At 38.6% G+C, this 20,822-nt stretch overlaps 1 protein-coding gene across 2 annotated transcripts in view; it reads right to left on the bottom strand.

Moving 5' to 3' along the window:
* Positions 1-20,822, bottom strand: part of ADAMTSL3 (ADAMTS like 3) — a 340,042-nt gene that overhangs the window by 94,260 nt on the left and 224,960 nt on the right. For both annotated transcript variants that reach the window (XM_041752919.1, XM_041752918.1), the window contains exons 17-19: positions 15,934-16,063; positions 424-616; positions 164-343 (exon numbers count right to left, since the gene is read on the bottom strand). In XM_041752919.1, the coding sequence (XP_041608853.1) occupies positions 164-343; positions 424-616; positions 15,934-16,063 (503 nt within the window). The remainder of the gene's footprint in view (positions 1-163; positions 344-423; positions 617-15,933; positions 16,064-20,822) is intronic.

Raw genomic sequence — 20,822 nt, 5'->3', positions numbered from 1 at the left:
CAGATGATTTCTGATGTCAGATTGCCTCTCCACCTCCACCGGACAACCCAGGTTACATACCCTAACCACCTGCTTCAGGATCATCTTGTGGAGGAAATAACTAGAGTCTGAAGCAAAAAAGGGGCAAAAAAGAGGGGACTGTGAAGTTGGGAATGTCCCTTACCTTTGACCAGTCCCCCACAGTTATATGTGGAGGGCAGTCTGTTCTGGCACAGGACTTATGGGAAGAAGCCTTGGGTCCTTGGCACAGTTCATCGGAGAGATTCAAGAAGCTGCCATCTGTTAACAGCTGCCGACAAGTGACTCTTCTATTGTGAGTTCCCCCACCACATGTCCTGGAACACTGAGAAGATGGAAGGAGGTGGGTCAGTGTTCTTACGGTCCCAGATGGGGTGGGCGATGGGGGCCCCCCATCTGCCATACCTGTTGCCATTCTTCAATGTGCCAGCTAGGAGGGCAATCAAACTGATTGCATGCTTGTAAGGCATGAGGCTTTTCGTCTCCACATTCCTCAGCAGGGGCTGGGGACTCCCCAGGGTGCAAGCAGTACACCTCTCGGGTCTGGATTCCAACACCACAGGTAGCTGAGCAGGGGCCCCAAGAGCCTGTGTACCACCTGCACCAAAACACAACACGAGAAGTAGAAGTGTCTGGTGAGACTATGTGCAATGGTCAGAGCATAGACAATTTCAAGTTTTCTTGGATGTCCAGACTTTCTGCTCTGTGGCAGACCTCAGACTCACAACATCTCCACCACTAAATGTGATTAAAATATAGGAACATAATATTTAAAGGCAAAAAATGTTGGGAAAGAGTTTAAAGGTTTTACCCATTTGGGAAAGCCCAGAGCACAAAAGAAGCAGATTTCTCTCCATTCTAACATACCACCAAATATCCATAATAAAATCTTGGGTTTTGTTTTGAATAGAGCCCCAAGGCAAGCATGATTTATACGGGTGTCAAAAGAAATTTTAAATGCTCAAAAGCACACTTCAGGAAATTTTCAGGGCACCTGGATTCATTATTTGGAATATCCCTAAGAAAATTCTTCTCTGTTAGGATTGGATTTACAACACGTATATATAATGTGATTCCTTTCCAGTAAGATCTTGGAAAAATCAGGTTTTCTCATGAAACATCTGTAAAAATGAAAAACCAGGGCAGCTGCTTTTGATACATATTTCCAAAGTGCATTCAAGGAAGATTCTCTCAATTCACACTCCCAGTAGAAGCATGTGAGGGTGCCTGGCTTCCTACACCCATATCAACAGTGGACAGTATCTCTGCCCATCTGAGGAGTGAAAAGTTGTACATCATACTTATCTTAATTTGGGGATATTTAATTACTAGTGAACATGGATTTTTAACTAGTTACCATAGAGCTATATCATAAGGAAATAATTTTAAAATGCTTAAAATTGACATGAAGGGATGTTTGCTCCAAGGTAGTTTGTAATAAAAAAATAAAAATAAAAAGTTTTGCAAAATGGAAGGAAACAATCTAAATGTTCTACAATAAAGGGTAAAATAAGTAATTATATATTCATACAACACAATGCTAACAGTCATTTAAAAACGAAGTACAGTTATTGATATAGAAATAAATTTATACATTTTTATTAGAAAACAGAAATACCTTATAGTGTTGTTTTATACATTTATAAATGCAAGTAGAAAAAAGTCTGGATTATTATACATCAGAATGTTAACAGTGATGATCTCTAAGTGGTAGAGGATTTTTATTTTCTTTATTATTGCCAGTATTTTCTCCTGTTTTTTTCTTAAAATAAACATTCATGATTAGAAAAAACAAGTTCTTTGAAAAAATTTTTTATCTAAATTTTTCCTTATCTAAAGGCAACCTCCAGTTTTTCTGATTTCTAATTTTCCATAATAAACATTTTTAACTTGTATAAATAAGAGGAAAAATTAAAAATGAAAAATATTCAAGACAAATATAATGGGAAAAATATTAAAATTTTTACTTATGAAGACAAAAGTTCACAATATATAATCATATAACTATGAAGACTGAATAAAAAGTATTTATGAAGTTCAGCTGTAAGATATAAAAAAATGGAAGGATAATAAAAAATTTAAAAAGCTATAAAATACTTCTCTAAGCTCCTGATATATCAGCAAGGCAAACCTTAATAAGAATACAGAGAACTGAGGTGCCTGAGTAGCTCAGTGCATTAGGCATCTGACTTTAAGATTTCATTTATTTATTCATGAGAGACACAGAGAGAGAGAGAGAGAGAGGCAGAGACACAGGCAGAGGGAGAAGCAGGCTCCATGTAGGGAGCCTGACATGGGACTCGATCCCTGGACTCCAGGAACATGTCCTAGGCTGAAGACAGGTGCCAAACCCGCTGAGCCACTCAGGGATCCGCAAGGCATTTGACTCTTGATTTTGACTCAGGTCATGATCTCAGGATCTGGGGCTCTGCACTCACTATGCCATCTACTTGAGATTCTCTCTCCCTCTCCCTCTGCCCACCCCCACTCATGCATGTGCACTCTCTCTCTCAAATAAATAAATCTTTTTTAAGAAAGTATATAGAAAACTAAACAACACATTTGAAAACCTTGATGAAATAAATAACTTTTTAGGAAATTACAAAATTTCTATTCAAGATAGGGACTAGATCCTGTTAACTTTGTGGTTGAGTTCCTACAAATTTTAAAGAAACAGGTGAATTTCCATGTCATTTTAAAAGTATATACAATACTACTTAATGAAGGACATAAGGATAAAATGTTTTCTAATACAAAATAAACATCTCAGTAAACCAGAAGTCAATTGGAAGCACAGTGGTAGCATGAACTAAAGTTGTCCAGGTTTAGTGGATGCCAAGATTGGAAACTTACAATGGCAGCTGGGAGTTCTATTTGTATGGGGAAATTAAGAAAATAGCACCACAGTGAGAGGGTGACGGAAGCTAAACTCACTTGTAGAAACACAACTGGGTAAGACTCCCTGACCCATAATTGAAGGCTAGAAAAAAAGCAACCTGTTTATGTGCTTGGAATTGATCAGCTGCCTGGGATAACATAAAAGAATAGAGATAACCTGGAGCCTGCTTATTTTTCTGAAAGATTTATTTATTTATTTATTTATTTATTTATTTATTTATTTGAGAAAGAGTGCACAAGTGGGGAGGGCTGGAAGGAGAGGAAGATAGAATCTCAAGCAGACTCTGTGCTAAGCACAGAGCCTGATGCATGGCTCAATCTCACAACCCTGAAGCCATGACCTGATAGGAAACCAAGAGTCAGAGGCTTAACTGAATGAGCCACCCAGGCACCCCTTGAGACTACTTTTGAGCCAAACTATCATATAATATTCTGGGAGGGGCTCTGCAATATTTCACCTGGGTTGAGAGCCCAAAAGAAGCAATATGAGACCTGGCTCTGATATGAGGATCTTGGGGAGAGATATTCATTCAGGTAAGCACAAAAGCCCCAGATAGGAATATATAACTCCCATTTAATATGAGCTTGCAAACCAAAAGGTCCAAAGAGAGAGAAAAAAAAATAATGACGTGAAAGATAGCAAACACACTCACAACAGATGAGAGAATTCTTCCCTAAAGAAGTAGAAATAATAATAGCACTACTTGCATGCCATGCACTATTTCCCACATTTGGTTTTAATATAATAGTCATGTTATCTTCATAGTATCTGAAAAAAAACTTTAATATAACTATGTGGGATTTTTTTTATTCTTCAGGGCTAATAGTGATTCAGGAAATAGCAGATTGATTGCATATGCTTACTTCTGCTCCCTTCCAACCACATCCCAAAAAATACCCAATAAAAAGACAGGAAAAAGATAAAAGTGGAATTAAACAAAAGCATATAGCCATAAAGACAAAGAGACTGTGAGAGATGCAGTTGAAACATTTTATAAGCTGGAGAGAAGATGGAAAGTGATGTTTAACTTAACAGTCTGGAGAAATCTAAAAGCCAAGCCGATAGTTGGGAAACTCCAAAAGCAAGAAGCCATGAAGGGATCAGACACAACATATTTCTAAAAGTGGGGTTTAGCTGAAGCTAAAATAGATTCACTGAAAGTCTATAAAAACCTGAAATCCTTTTGCGTCTCTTAGGCATGCAGGAGATTTATTCTCCTGCACCCAGCAAGAGAGTGAGAGGCTACTTAAGGCCTTGGGGAATAGCAAAAAGTGGGAGACTGTACTAAAAATAGGGATTAAGTGAGGGTTTATGTATTATCAGGTGAGACCACCAGACTTCTTCCCTGACTTGGCTCAGAGAAAACAGTCCCAATCAGACTTGTATTCCTTTCCTACTCTCAGACAAAAGGTTGGAGACATCCTCCCTAGAAACATTAACTGGCTTGAGAGCAAAAAAAAATCAGGATATCTCCCTCTGAAATAGCCCATCCAGATCACTCTACAGTGATGCCTACCATTCAACAAATTTTGTCCATATACACAGGGCTTCCAATCTGCTTTTTAGTGTGTCATTCTTAAATAAGTAGATAGTCAAGGAACATAAAATATTTAATGAAAACATCTAAGAAAAAAGAAACAAAAGTAGGCATACAGGAGAAAACGGATACAATGCAAAGTACAGAAGAGAATAAAACAAAACTAGTATAAAACAAAACTCCATAATTCATATTCAAGAAACAGAAGATAATGTATTCACAAAATGAAAACAGGACGTTATTAAGAAAGGTACTAGGAACCTACAGAGAACCAAAAAAGACTCTTGTAAATCAAAAATGACTAAATAAAAATGTAACCGATCAGTTGAAAATAGAAGTAAAGAAAACTCTCAAAAGTAGGAATAAAAGAAATGCAAAATAGGGTCGGTTCATTTCAACATTATATAATGGGAGTTTCATTTAAAAAGCAGAAGAAAAGAATAACTCAAGAAAATTGCCCAAAATGGAAAGAAGCATTTGGATTTCAAAGCCCTCCCCAATTTCCCAACACAAAAGATAAAAATGAACTAAATCAAAGTATACAACATTGTTCCATTGTCTTCCAGAGGGAATAAAACAGGTCTCTCCAGAGGAATGGGGATCTAGGTGGCAAAGCAGTTCTCAGTAGCAGCATTGAATGTTAGAATTCAGTAAATGGGAACAACACGTTGAAAAAAAATTTTTGAGGGAAAATTATATGCAACCTTGCAATCCTGCCTAGTCCTAGGCCCTTTTAGATACTAGAAGCCTCACTATGGTGGAACATCTGACCATGATCCAACAGATAAGCATGTAATGTGAGCTACTCATCATGACATGGACATTACCTGATCTATAAAATTATAAAGTCAGATGTGTCCAGAAATGGACTCCACTGAGTTCGAGGTGGTATATGGGACCAGGCATTGGCGGATACATCATTGAGAAATGTCTAGTGATAGAAATGGCCTCAAGTGCCCAGCAATACCTAACCAGACACAACATCTAATACAATCTTAGCTGTGTTTTCCTTCAGTCTAACCTCTCTTGGTTCTTACCACTTTTATGAACCTCATTCTCCAGCCGTTCTGTTATTCTCGTTGGCCACCTAATATCTTTCCAGTAATATTTTTTCAGCTTAAGTTAGCAAGAATTAATTTATACTGCTTGCATTAAAGAGCCCTCATTAAAAAATAAAGTTTAAGTTTTGAATCCTTTTTTAAATCTAGAAATTTTACAAATTAATGTGCAAAAAACAATAAATATATATTTATATTCACTTAGCACTTACATTTAAATATAACATACATCACTAGGAACATTAATAACAAAGTCTAGAGTTATTTGGTATTTCCATCTTTTTCTTGATCAAGATGACAAGACTTTCAGCAATCTTGAAATTTTCTCATCTGTTACTTTTATCTAGAATTCTGTTTTTCCTGAATTTTCCATATTTCTTATTATAATTATATCCTGTGGGATACTGGTTGAGTTTGTTATATTTTTTATTCTCTTTCCTCTTCTGCTATCTTCTATTTTCAATTACTCTTGGAATTTTAAAGGACCCGTTTAAATTAGCTTTAGAGTTAATCAAAATCATTTCCATTTCACAAATAATCTAAGGGGCTTAAAGACTCTAATCACCGCCCTTCCCCCAAATTTTACTGGGCTTTATCATCCAAATTTATTTCTTTTTTCAAGCCCAAAAATCAGATATCATTACTGATTTACACAGTGACCTTTTTTTAGATTAACTATCTTGACAATGTACGTTGCTCATCATCATTCATTCTTATATTCTTATACCTTTCTTCTGGGATCAGTTTCCTGTATAATGAATACACTAGTTTAAAATTATCTTTAGTGAGAGTTCACTGATAATAAAGTCTTCTGGTTTTGTTCGCCTAGGATATCTAACATAATAGTAGTTAACATTTATTCATTACTATGTGACAAGCTCTTTTGTAAGTATTTTACATATATTAATTCATTTGATCCTCACATAAACTATAAGGCTCTAGTTTGCAGACCTGTGGCATATCTGAAAATATCCTGTTTTGCTAAATATGCAATACTAGGCCTGACAGTTATTTTCTTGAATGATTTAAAGGTAATATTCTTTATTATCAATGAGAAGAAAACTTATTTTTGTTGCTATTGTTCCTCTTGTAGATATTTTCTCTCTGCTTTTGAGATATTTTCTTTGCTTTTTGAGTTCTCAGATTGAACTATCATGTGTTTAAGTGTTTATTTCATTTTATTTTTCCTGCTTGGTGTTAGTTGTGGCTCTAGATTCTTAGGATTCATACTTTTCATTAATTTTGAAATATTCTCAGTCATCTCTGAATATTACTTTTTTTTCCTTCAGCTCCATTTAGATATATTTTACATCTTCTCAAATATTTCCTCTCTTACCTCTAGAGTATATTTTACATACCTCATTTGCTCTCTGTGCTTTATTCTGGATAATTTCTTCAGATCTCTCTTCCAATTTACCTGTTTACCCCAGTCCACAACTTTGAAGTTTCAATGATTATGCTCTTAACTTATATATATTTTATTAGGTTAAATCAGATGAAATTGCCAATATGGGACTTTTTGATGGATAAAATTGGAATTTCATATAGTGCAACCTAATATTTGGTTCTTTAAAAAAATCTTCTAGGTATTTTAGATAGTTTGTTATTCCCATGTTAGGTTTTCAATTTCCTGTTTTATATCATTAAATGTTTTATACAAATTTATGTTATATTCATACTTGATAATTCCTATATCTGAGGCTCTGTATATCTGATCTGGGTTTTTCTCCCCCACTGATTCTCACACATTTTTTTCTTCATGTGTTTTTTTGTTTGTTTTATTTTGTTGCTGTTGTGAGCTCTTTAATTAGGTCTTTGTGGGAATTTTAAGTTTGGAGGAGAAGACACATTCTTCCACAAAGTGTGTGCATTAACTCTTGTCAAGAGCAACGTGAATTAATTTTTCAGATCCCACGGTCAGACTGAATATGAACTGCATTCCTACATAAAGGGCTATTTGTAGTTTTTAAATTCTCAGAGGAGTCTTTTTTTAACCCACTTTATTGAAGTATGACTGATAAGTAAACAGTTGTATATATTAAGTGTATACAACTCAGTGAGTTTGGGAATAAGTATACACCTGTGAAACTATCAGCACCATCAAGGCCATAAATACATTATTACAGCAAGAACATTTAACATAAGGTCTACCCTCTGACCAAATTTGAAGTATACAATAATACAGTATTGTTAGCTATTAGCTATTATGCTGCAGAGTAAATGCCCAGAACTTACACACCTTGTATAACTGTGACTTTGTACTCTTTGACCATCACCTCCCAATTTCCCTCCTCCCAGCCCTCATCATTCTCTTCTCTGCTTCTGTAAATTTGACTACTTTAGATTCCACATATAAGTGAGATCACACAGCATTTTTTCTGTGTCTGGCTTCTTTCACTTAGCATAATGCAGGAGAGGCTTTTTTAATTCCTTCCACTCAGACACAAAGCCAAGATAGATAGTTTTCCTAGAGATCTGCCTTTTAGGGGTGGATTTTTTTCCAATTTGTCTTTTCACTGTAGACCCTGGCTTCATATGGGAATCTCCATTCCATTCCTTATTTCCTGGAGGTCCAAGGACTTGTCTGTTTCCAGAAAAAAAAATTAAAACCAAAAATCTAGATTAGTGGGATTGGCAACTGTCCCCCATGGAAGCACTAACTTTAATACAAGTTTACCATGCTAGATTCACACTGTAGCTTTTTTCTTTTATCTTTCTTTCTTTCTTTCTTCCTTTTTTTTTTTTTTTTTTACTTCTGAGGATTTATCTTACTTTCTTACAAGCTTAGTTTTAGATTTCAAGGTATTTTATACATATTTTGCTCAGTACTTTAGAATCTTTTATTAGAAAGGCATTCAGTAAATCTAGTTCATCACTCGGCTAAAAATGGACATTCACATTCATATACTTGAAATAATATTTTAGCAAGTTTAGCTCTAGGTTGATCATGACTTCCCCATAGTACTCTAAAGATATCATTCCTTTGTTTTTTTGGGGAACTCTGATTGTTAATAAGTTGTTAGTAGTTGGTAAGTCTTTTACATCTTGTAGCTCTTAAGATTTTCTTATCATCTTTGACTTTCTGCAGCTTCACTATTACGTATCTAAGTGTATTTTCATTTATTTTTCTTGATATTAGGAGTAGACATTTTTTTCTGAAGTTTTAGTGAGCAGTTTATTTAATATCTTGCTTCTCTGCCATTACACCTATATTTCTTTTCTTCTCTTTTCCCCAAACTTCAACTTACTGTGCCTTCTTTCTTTTGACTTCCTCAGCACTTTCTTTATTTTTTTATTTTTTTAAAGATTTTATTTATTTATTCACGAGAAACAGAGAGAGAGAGAGAGAGAGAGAGAGAGAGAGAGGCCAAATCAGGGAAATACAAATCAAAACCACAATGAGATACCACCTCACACCAGTGAGAATGGGGAAAATTAACAAGGCAGGAAACCACAAATGTTGGAGAGGATGCGGAGAAAAGGGAACCCTCCTGCACTGTTGGTGGGAATGTGAACTGGTGCAGCAGCCACTCTGGAAAACTGTGTGGAGGTTCCTCAAAGAGTTAAAAATAGACCTGCCCTATGACCCAGCAATTGCACTGTTGAGGATTTACCCCAAAGATTCAGATGCAATGAAACGCCGGGACACCTGCACCCCGATGTTTCTAGCAGCAATGTCCACAATAGCCACACTGTGGAAGGAGCCTCGGTGTCCATCGAAAGATGAATGGATAAAGAAGATGTGGTTTATGTATACAATGGAATATTCCTCAGCCATTAGAAATGACAAATACCCACCATTTGCTTCAACATGGATGGAACTGGAGGGTATTATGCTGAGTGAAGTAAGTCAATCGGAGAAGGACAAACATTATATGGTCTCATTCATTTGGGGAATATAAATAATAGTGAAAGGGAATATAAGGGAAGGGAGAAGAAATGTGTGGGAAATATCAGAAAGGGAGACAGAACATGAAGACTCCTAACTCTGGGAAACGAACTAGGGGTGGAGGAAGGGGAGGAAGGCGGGGGGTGGGGGTAAATGGGTGATGGGCACTGAGGGGGACACTTGACAGGATGAGCACTGGGTGTTATTCTGTATGTTGGTAAATTGAACACCAATAAAAAATTAATTTATTAAAAAAAAAAAGAGAGGGAGAGAGAGAGAGGCCAAGACACAGGCGGAGGGAAAAGCAAGCTCTGTGCAGGGAGCCCGACGTGGGATTCCATCCCAGGTTTCCAGGATCAGGCCCTGGGCTGAAGGCAGGCACTAGACCGCTGAGCCATCCGGGCTGCCCTCTTTCTTTTTTTTTTAAGATTTTATTAATTTATTCATGAGAGACACACACACAGAGAAGCAGAGGCATAGGCAGAGGGAGGAGAAGCAGGCTCCATGCAAGGAGCCTGATGTGGGACTTAACCCTGGGACTCTAGGATCATGCCCTGACCTAAAGGCAGATGCTCAACCACTGAGCCACATCGGCATCCCCTCAACACTACTTTCAAGGCAACAATTTTTTATTTGCCTGTAGTTTACTTATTTTTCACTGGCTTTTAAAATTTCTGAGCTGTGTAATTGCTTCTTTTTAAGACTCATCTATTGTGACTACATTTTTGCCTATGTCTATCTCATAATTTCCTGTTCTTTACATGAATATTCTTTACAATTTGTATCTCCAAAGAGCTTAGTAACACTTAAAGTCTTTTTCAGACTGTTCTTATACTTTTATTTCATCTGGAGTGAATTTATCTTTCAACTGCTGACTACGCTGACTATCTTCTTTAGTAGTGGTAGGCTTCTTCATGTGCTTTGGAATTTCATTTTGCAGGCTCAATTTGGTTTCTCTCTCTCCACCTCCCTTTGTCCTCTCTGATTCCTAATCTTCCCCATCTATAGTGTTATTTGCTTTCATCTAGACCTCCAGTGTCTCTAGTCTGGAACCAAGTCTCATATGGACAACAAGGCAAAAAAGCACTGTAAGGACACTGATGATCCAATAATTGAGCCAACGTAATTTTGGCTGTATTTTTGTGTCTGTCCTCCCCAAGCAAGAAGCTTCATACATACAATGGCTTCAGGTTCTGATCAGCAGCAGCTTTTTCCTGCTTCCATTCACATTCACAAAGAAGCAGTGAACATGGGTCCAATCAAAAGGAAGATGTTCAGTCCTTCCTCTCTATGGAACTGAACTCTCACACGTCCTGATGGCTTTGGGGTTTCAAGTCCACCAGAACTACAGATCTGTTTCCACTCACCACTTCACATTTCCTTTCTTTTCCTGGCCCAGATATTTCTTTTTATGATATTGCCTTGGGCATGTTGTTTTAATTTCCCTGTTCTTATACTGCATCCATCATCGATCTGTATTTGGAACAGATTGTCAAATTAAAATACCAGCTTATTTGGAAGCTCATTAATTAGTTAGATCTTAACTGATTATATCTAAATTTCCAGTAGCTTTTGAGGTGAGGGAATTCACCAACAGAAGAAATATACATCATATTTTGATGATAATCAAGCTATATGGATAAATAATTAAAAGGATACTGTTTCACTATTAATTCAGCTTAAATATATAACTTTTTTGGAGTGACTTTTGGATAATCATCTTTCAAGAAAGTATATAGCTAGAAAGAATCATCAGAGGCACAAGGGACTAGAAATGAAACCACTGTTATTCAAGAAAAAAATCCAAACTGTTTCTTCTTACCAGATAATGGGCTAAATTCAGAATTTTTTAAAAATTGAAGAGTTGGGTAACAACTAGGTAAAGAAACACATGACTCTTGCCTCTTGCTTCCTGACTTCCCTCCCTAGCAGTGCTGACTGCTGTCAGAGAAGAAAGCTCTTCTCAGACGAGTGGGACCATTATGTAACCCGCATGTTTCTACAAGCTGCTGGCTCTCTCCTGGAAAAAGCAAACTCCATAAATAGCAGACACTCAGCAGTTATAGCATAGACCAGGGGGAGTAACCCCATAAGAGCAAATAAACATACAACACCCCACCTTGGAGAGTCCAGGCTAATACATCAAATGCATCTGCCTTTGGAGAAATAAAGACCCACTGACTGTCCAACCCAATCTCAGTGGTAAGTTTCACCCTGGGGTGATATTTTAATGCTATTGCCCTTGGAGTCAGTAAATATTTGTGTGGAAAATATGATGCAACACCCTGTTCCTGTTATTCCTACACCACTGGTTTCTAGAACCTAAAACATTTTTGTAAACTTACCTTTACTTTGGCACCAACCCTTTGTCTCTGCTGGGTTTTTTCCAATATAACTCTCAACCTTCGAAAAGTTTATTAAATTTGCAATTTTGAAACGAGGAAGAGTACTTCCCTTCACAGAAAAACAGACTCTTAATTTTGCAAAGTGGCCAAGTCATATTGCATGCTCTATTATTCCTAGCTTGGAAGCTCTGTGGGCAAGACGTTGCTGGAGAAGATAATGTGCCATCATTCTTGCTGAGCAAAGCGATGAGGGGATGGGGATGCTGCTGCACAAGGGACAGATAGGCAGGCTTCCTTCAGGAGCCTTAAGAAACAGGGTCCAGCCTTGCAACTAAATCTTGCTCTGGTCTGGTCTTGTCTGACTGCATACTGAATTCAACCCTGCCATGACCTCCTGGGCAAGTCAAGGGAAGGCTGTTTGTTGTTCTTAGAACTAAAATGAAGCCTGGGCATTAGCAACTACTCATGAGTAGATGTAGGGATCCCTGCAAAAAGACCACAAGTGGTTCTGAGGATGTGAGTTAAAAATGCAACTTGAAAGTACCCTCCACAGCAAAAGGCTGGAGGTGAAAGGATCTTGCTACCCACAAAGTCCAACATGTTCGTCATTGATCAGATGAAGAAGCAGGCTCTATCTGGGCTGAGGCACCTGTCTGAAATCCCCTGAGTGGGTACAGCTAGGGCACCACCTCATGCCCCTGACCTGCTCTCAGCCCTCTCCTGACTACTAAGAGTTTCCTTCTATCAAGGGTTTCAGGGGAGGGTCCTATTTCACATTCTGTTTGATTTCATTTTACCAGTGAGAAGTGATCACTTTCCTGGGAGAGACAGAACTTGTTGTATGGTAGAAGAGGGCTCTAGACAGTAGGCATGGTATGTGCAAAGTCCCGAAAGCATTAAGGAACATGAGTGTGGGGCACAGTGAAAATTTTCTGTGGCTACTGAGCACATTCCTCAGGGCATGTGCATGCTTGTGCCTGTCTTTCACATGAGCTGAGGGTGGTAGTGACAGGAGATGTATTTCAAGAACCTAAAACCAGGGTCACAAAGGACTTTACAGCTCTTACAGACTGAATTGTTTCCCCACAAAAAGTTAGGGAAGCCCTGACTCCTAGTACCTGTAAATATGATTTTATTTGGAAATAAGGTATTTGCAGATGATCAATTTAGATGTGGTCATTAGAATGGACTCCAATCCAATATAAGTGGTGTCCTTATAAGAAGGGGACATTGGGGCAGAGACAAACAGAAGGAAGACAATACAGAAACATGGGGAAAACAGCATCCACAAGCCAAGGAATGCTTAGAATACCAGCAGCTTGGGGAGAGACCTAAACCAGGATCTCCCTTCCAGCCTCAGATACAGCCAATCCTGCCAGCACCTTGATCTCAGACTTTCCAGCCTCCAGAACTGCAACAATAAACTTCTGATGTTTATGCCACCTAATCTATGGTGCTTTGTTACAGCAGCCCTAGGAAACTCATACACAAGCCAAAGTAAAGAACATGAATTGTGATCTACAGGTAAGGAAAGTTACCGAAGGGTTTATGTAGGAGCTTCACATGGTCACCGCAATTTAGAAAGATACTTGGAGGCCGTATATGTCCCTATGGATCACAGCAGGAAACACAAGAGGCCAGAGTTTATTTTGAAACTGCTGAAACAGTTCATGCAAAATACCTCTGAGTTAAGGCAGCAGCAGTTAGGAATGGCTGGCACAGACTGATAGAAGGTTGAGAGATAAAGCATCATGAATTGTGTCCATGACATCAGAGGAGCAATGAAACCAGAAAAAGCCACTTAACACAAAGCCACTCGAAGAAGGGACTCAAATTCTATGATAAATAGAATAAATAGTGGGGAAATGTTTGATTTGGAATTCATCTTAAAAAATTGAACTAAAGATAATGAAACCAAGTTATTTATTTTACACTGAACATAACATAGGTGGTAATTGCAACTGGGTACTCTAATTCTTCGAATGACAAAAGAATAGATTGTTTTGTATTTTCTCTTTCTTTTCTTTTCTGAAGAAATTATATGATGATCCACTATGGCTGTCTTCACTTTCAGAGCAAGATCAGAACAGGATTGTTTTTACAAAAGTAAAATCCAGTTTCACCAATGTCCTCAGCCCCCTCTGTCCTCTGCTGTGCCAATCCCCCCTCACTTGAAGCACACTTTTTGTTGGCACCTGTGTCCATTTTCCTGTTTAATTGTCCAATGTCTACTTGTCCTCACATCCTTATTCATCAATTCATCAATGATTTGGGCTAGAAAGAACAGTCACAACTGGGTGAAGACTAGCTTTCTGTTGATACAGAATACGATTTGAAACTAGAAATAAAGCACACTCCAAATTTAGTAGTAATAGTTTCTTCTTTTCACTCTTGTTTGTTTATGGCTATGGAATTGCATGCTTAGCCCAACTGTAGTCACCATTTAGAGTTTGTATAAATTCCAAATCATTTCTTTTATAGTCATCTTTCCAGAAAGAGAGTGCCGGCTGGTGTAGAGAAGGCAGCACTTAACATAAGTGTCACTTCTCCAAAGATAAAAGGGACACATCAAGTAGATATACACTCAGCATTATACCCACATGATTGATACTCTTAGAAAGCTCTGGACACACCTGACAAAGTGGGCATCCAAAGTCGGAGTTGGATCAAACTTCCTAAAACCCCTCTTGTATGTCTTTCTGTAATCTTGGAATCATTCTGGAATGCATCAAGCAAGGGAAGAGGGGCGGGTGAGGCAGGGAGGGAAGCATATTTCCCTGTGCCATTTCTGGGCCGAGGTCCTAACTGCATCTCAGTGGAGCACAGCAAGATGGCTGTAACGCAAGTCCCTGGTATTTCCTTAGCCTACAACAGAAGTCAGAAATATGGTCGTGGATATGAAACACTGTGCCTGTCTCATTGCAGGGGGTGCTCTCATCCAGGATGAAGCACACACTGGAGCCAGTCTCCTCTGGAGACTGTGCCCATTGGAGAAGCAGACTCAGAAAGAAAGAGCCCATCTGCAGGATGGAGAGGGCTGGATTCCTAAGATGGACTTGCTTATTCCATCCCCACCCCCATCTCCCTCAGACCACCAAGGCAGGAGTTTTTACAACACAGCCCACATATTTTATGGAATCAAAATCAGAAGGGGTCAAGAGATTTCCAGAATCAAACATTTTCTGAATAAACATAAAATACACCCGTCCTTCCTCCAATATGGCCAGAGGGACACAGTAATTTTCCTTAGTTACTTAGAGGCTCAGGTGTAGCAAACTTGACTTTAGAGAATACAGGTACCTCATTAGATGGGCAATATGATTACCAAGAGGCAGTTAAGAGAACCTGGCAAAGAGGGAGGGGAGATGCTTGAGAATCTGTGCTGTGTTTTTGGGAATCAATTTGTGCTGGAAGGGTGATCAAGTCAACAAACGTGAAGGAGTGAAGAAGGAAAAAAATTGGGAGGTCGGATTCTGGAAGCTCTTAATGTTAGAAACCAATGATGCTGAGCCTTAATCCTCTGTAGCCAGCAACACCCAGTGATAGAGGAACATGGGGGAAAATCTACCCTCCCTTCTGATAAAATTCTCCAAGATCTTATAAGGACTTAAGCAAGGAAGCAGATTAACTTTTCAGGTCAACCTTTCAGATCAAGGAGAGCAAAACTAAGTAAACCTCATCTATTCATGGGGGCCTATAACACTGCATGCCTCAGTCTGAGATCTAAGGTAAGTCCGTGGAAAGGGTGATGATACATAGTGTGTAGGTAACAAATAGGAGATCATTCAATCGTTCAATAAATATGGACTGAGCACTTACTGTGTAAGGGTGCTAACTCTACCTCAGATCCTGTGCTCTTTGATGTGACCTGGGGCAAGAAGTGCCCCTGAGGAGACATACAGGAGAAAGAATAGAACTGTGGACCTCATGGCTTTGCCAGCAGTGGACCAGCTGACGTTCATTCACAAGAACCAGGCTGAAGGGATTCCTGCTCAACACGGCAGTATCCATGCACCCAAGCAGGAATCTGGCTGGAGCCCAATGTGAATGGAGAAGAGAGAACTCTTACGTAAACTGGGTGATTTACCTTGGGTGGATACGCAAGCTTCTATGTACATGTGGGTGTCTCTGCAGAAGGGGGTGTTACGGTCAGATACAATGTCCCAAGAGCACAGGACAGCACTTACCTGGGTGGGCAGGGCTCCGTGTTGCAAGCCTGGCTCATTGCTGGAGGACGGTGAACTAGATCACACAAGGTGTCACTGACTGTCTGCTGGGTCTGGGTGTGCAAGCACACTGCGATGGCTTCTTGATGACCTGGAGGTTGGAGAGAGAAAAAAAATGCAAATGACTTAGAATAACTTATTGTGGGGGAAAAAATAGGGTCTTGAGACTTTTCAAGCCACTGCCCTTTGACTATACTGCTTGGCTATAGGCTGCATTTCAGGGTACACATGGGAGCAAACAGCTTTGTGTTTTCCAAAGTCTTACAATCTTTTTTCTCTTTTAAGATTTTATTTATTCATGAGACACACACACACACACACACACACACACACACAGGAAGAGAGAGAAGCAGGCTCCATGCAAGGAGCCTTGTGGGATTCGATCCCGGGACTCCAGGATCATGCCCTGGGCCGAAGGAAGGCGCTAAACTGCTGAGCCACCCAGGAAGATTGTAAAATATTACAATGTTTAATATTCTGTCACCTTTTAAAACTCAGTCCCACTACTCTCCCTGCCCAAATATACTTACCTTGATACATGAGACCCCGACTCCTCATCTATCAGATGTACCTGCATTCCAAATGTACTCAAAGTCCCCTCAACTGAACTATCAGAGTGTTCCTCCCAAATATACACCATAGATTCCTGAGAAGGCTTTTCCTATTAGATGCTAAAGAATAACATTTTTTTTATGTCACCACATAGGTGCTAACTTTGGTGTACATATCTTATTAAAATATTCATTATGGTGTGAAGTCCTGTTCACTATTACTATAAATAGTAGTATTTCCATTGCTAGCAAAAACAACAGCAATACCTCCCATTGGCAAGGTGCTCTGACATGTACAAAGTGCCCTCTATAATCTTGTGAGGTCCAAAGAATGGTACCATCATCTCCATTTTATTAACTTAATAATAAGGAACCTGAGGTTTACAGAAAAATTGAGACAGCAAAAAAGCGGTAGATTCAAAACTAAAAATTAGATTTCCTATTTCCTAAGCCAGTGGTCTTTTTTTCTCCTGCAGGGATTCCAAAATACAGTCAACTAACCGCCCAAAGCAGTGACTGCCTCTTGGGCAAAGAGGAACTTCTCCAGGCTGATCTTTCCTTTGAGGCCAGACAGGTCTGTCTGGACCTGAAGCCCACGTCTCAACCAGTATTCTGTGTCTACTGAGACAAAAAGAATTATTGGAAAATCAGAACTGAAAAAAATATAAATCAAACTTTTGATGAGAAAAAAATCACATAAAAATTGTAATAGCAACTTGACTATGCTATTTGAAATATGCAAATGTATTCAGTTTCATGCAAGAATGTGTGTTCCATTATGTTAGAAGACTGTGGTTCTCTTTCCAAATGCCATGTTTCAATTCATCCGTTTTATGATATTCTACAGAATGCACAATAGGCTAAAAGTATATATAAAATATACATTGGTGATGTTCAGTTCTTTCCACTAAATTTTTTCCTACTTTCTTTAGTTGTAATCTTATGTTCCTGCCATGGCAGGATACGATCTTCAATATCCATAGATCACCCATGAACTTTTTTTTAAAATACATACTGGCTAACTTGAGATACCAAGAGGACACAGCTACAACTGAGTAATCAGTTCCCATTTACGAACGTCAAACTTCCTTAGTGACTTTACAGGGGTACAGATGCTCATTTTCTAGCAGGACTGCATTTCTTTTTCATCAAAGTCCAATTCTCTTTCACATATATTTTAATTTGTAATCAAAATTCTGTAGAAAACATACACAGAAACTATTTTGGAACATTTTCTGGAGACACAGTGTGTGGGCCTTAAGGCTCTAAAGTCATCTCATTTAATCATTCGGATGAAGTGCTAGAACACTTGTGAGAAATTTCTCTGTCTTAAAGCAAGTATACTCAAAAGAATGTAAAAAATTAATAGATGGTTTTGGATACTTATTGAGGTAAAATGTATTTTCCAAAGATGACCACAATAATATCTTCTATCCCACATACCCAACCTACAAGATGACTTTAACACTCTTGACTTCAAGAGTCTTGATACAACTTTTTATCTTCAAAAGTTAAAGTAAAAAACATAAATACAAGTTTACCTCATCTTATGCTTAGCAAAACTTGGGGGATAATTGTGATGCATTTAGAAAATAAATGTTCAAATTTCGGTCTAATTTTTCTAATAAATTCCTTTGGCAGCATGAGACAACATCCTTCAATTCACATTTGACTTCTACAATGTCATAATAAGAGGATTTTTTAAGGGCAGAAATAACATTCAAAACCTTCATCAAGAAATGGATTTACAATTTGGGGAGGGGAGGTGGGTGGAAAGGACTCAGAAAAGGGAAACAGAGCCAATTAACCATTTCCTTTTGTTGGTTTAAGGTTAGCGTGAGTTGGGTTTCTTGCACACAAGTGCTGAGTAATTCAACATGCCAAATAACATAACACACAAACACACACACTCAATAAGAAATATCTGGAGTAATGAAGAATATGTAGTCAGAGTCTTTAAGGTGCTCTATCCACTATTTGAAACATCAAGTTGTAAAACAAATATGAAAAAACAAATTGAATAAGAAAAGTATATTGATTTAATAACCAAAGAGCCTTGGGCTCTAGAAAGAGACGTAATATGCTCTTTTGAAGCACCAGTGGAACACTAATAAAAACTGATCCTCTATTAGTCTATAAAGTAAACTGCAGTAAGTTCCAAAAGCAAGAAATCATGAAGCTCACATTCTCTGACCACAACAGAGTCCAACTATAAACAAATAATAAACAATTAAACCACCAAATCCCACTATTAGAATTTTCCAAAAGTCATTCCCTATGTAACTGCTCAGTCAGAAAGAGTGAATGGATCCTACACTATTCGTGGCCAGAAAAAGAGAAGAGAGAGGCTTAAAACAACTGGAGACTAGATGAACAACTCGTAATAGTAATTTCAATATTGTCATGAAGTGGATGACTTTTTTTCCCAAGAAAACCTAAATGAGGGAATTTTCTTAAAAATCAAGATCTTGACTGTAACAATAAGCAGGGGTTGAGGGGGCTTGAAAATGATGCTAAGATCTAGCCGAGATGCTCTCCCTTCAATCCTGCCCCCAAGAGGGAAAAACAAGAATGGGTAGGAACCAGTGCTTTCAAACTTCTTAAACAGATAGTATCTGTGATATAAACTATTTTTAAAAGATTTTATTTATTTATTTGAGAGAGAGAGAGAGAATGAGCGTGCATGGGTGGCAGAGGAGGGGCAGAGAGAGGAAGAAGCAGACTCCCTGCTGAGCAGTGAGCCTGATGCAGGACTCCATCCCAGGACTCAAGTGGGATCATGATATGAGCCGAAGGAGACACCTAACCAACTGAGCCACTCAGGTGCCCCATGACATAAACTATTTAAGATTGTTGAAAGGTACAGAAAATCCCAATTCATGTTACAAGACTACTCTAACCGTGATGATGAAATCTATAAAAGAAAAAAATATAGTACTTTATTTAGTATTTAGTAAATAAAGTAATACTTTATTTAGTATTGCCTTGTACAATGCTATATCACAGAATCAAGCCCAAGGCCATACTGAAAAGAACAGTTAATACATTTTTCTTTCTCTGAGCTGATTAGCCACTGTGAATGAGAGGATACTGATCTAATCTCCCAGGTAAAGTAAAAGAAGGGAAGCATGATATGCTATGGGTTGGGAGAAATGCCAGAGAACAGTATCACTCTTGGCGTTCAAATGCAAGCTTTATAGCACTGCAAATAGGTGAGTTCTTTTTAGCAACCAGTTGAGGACACAGCTGGTAAAGATTAAGGATTGTTGAAACCATTTGGCCGCATGAAGGGCATCATAAACATCGCTGGAGCCCGAGAGGAAGTGACCAATTATATCAAGAGTGGCTGGAAGAAACTACAGCTCGAGGCCTGTCATGACTTGAAGAGATCTGAAGAGAACAAAACAGTGATTGCTAACCTTCCGTGTCAGGAACACATCTCCATGGGGAGTAGGCTAAAACTAGCCCGCAGTGGGCCAATTCAGTTTTCACTCTTATTTTCCCCTTTGTGGGAAGGCATGCTTGGACTCCATCATGCTGAATGCAAGATACATACATGCATCAATGTTATTCATCTAGGGCACAAAATCTAATACCAGCACATTGCAATCAGCTGTATAAGAAGAGTATTACACCGTGACCTCAGACATCTAACCATTCACCCACCAAATCCCTCATATACAAATATTCTTGCGCGCGCATGCGCGCGCGCACACACACACACACACACACACACACACACTCCAGGAACTTTCTGCGGTCAGGCACGTGCATCCTGGCTATTTCCTATCCTATTTCAATTAGGAACTGCCCCTTCCACTGCTGAAGACTGATCTCTACCTCTGTAGAACTGTAGAATTCCCTTCCACCTTCCCAGGAAGTCTACTGGTGACTTTGGCCTTCGCTTTCATCCTGGAGCATTCTCTCTGCCTTATAAATGTATCCAAGCTATTCAGTCACTGAATGACACAACATACACACAACCCATAATGCCTTCTAGTCTCTTCCCTCTCTCTATCTTCTTTATTACAGATCAATTTTGCCACAGAAATGTATATTCTATTCTTCTCCATTTTATCACGTGTCATTCTTTCCTCCAACCTTTCAAATCTCCTTTCCATGTCCAGTACTTCACTGGATTGACTCTTCAAGTCACCAGTGGCCACTCATTCTCTTCCTGGAGATTCTCATTCATACCAGGGCTTCAATTCTGTCCATACAAAGATGACTCACAATTGTGTAATTTCAGTCTTGATCTTTGCACTTTGCCTCAGATTCACACATTCAATGGCCTACTTA

This window comes from Vulpes lagopus, chromosome 4 (genome assembly GCF_018345385.1).
Source record: "Vulpes lagopus strain Blue_001 chromosome 4, ASM1834538v1, whole genome shotgun sequence".
NCBI classification, from domain to species: domain Eukaryota; kingdom Metazoa; phylum Chordata; class Mammalia; order Carnivora; family Canidae; genus Vulpes; species Vulpes lagopus.
The sequence above is the reverse complement of the archived record's forward strand: the minus strand, read 5'-3'. Positions and strand labels throughout refer to the sequence as shown.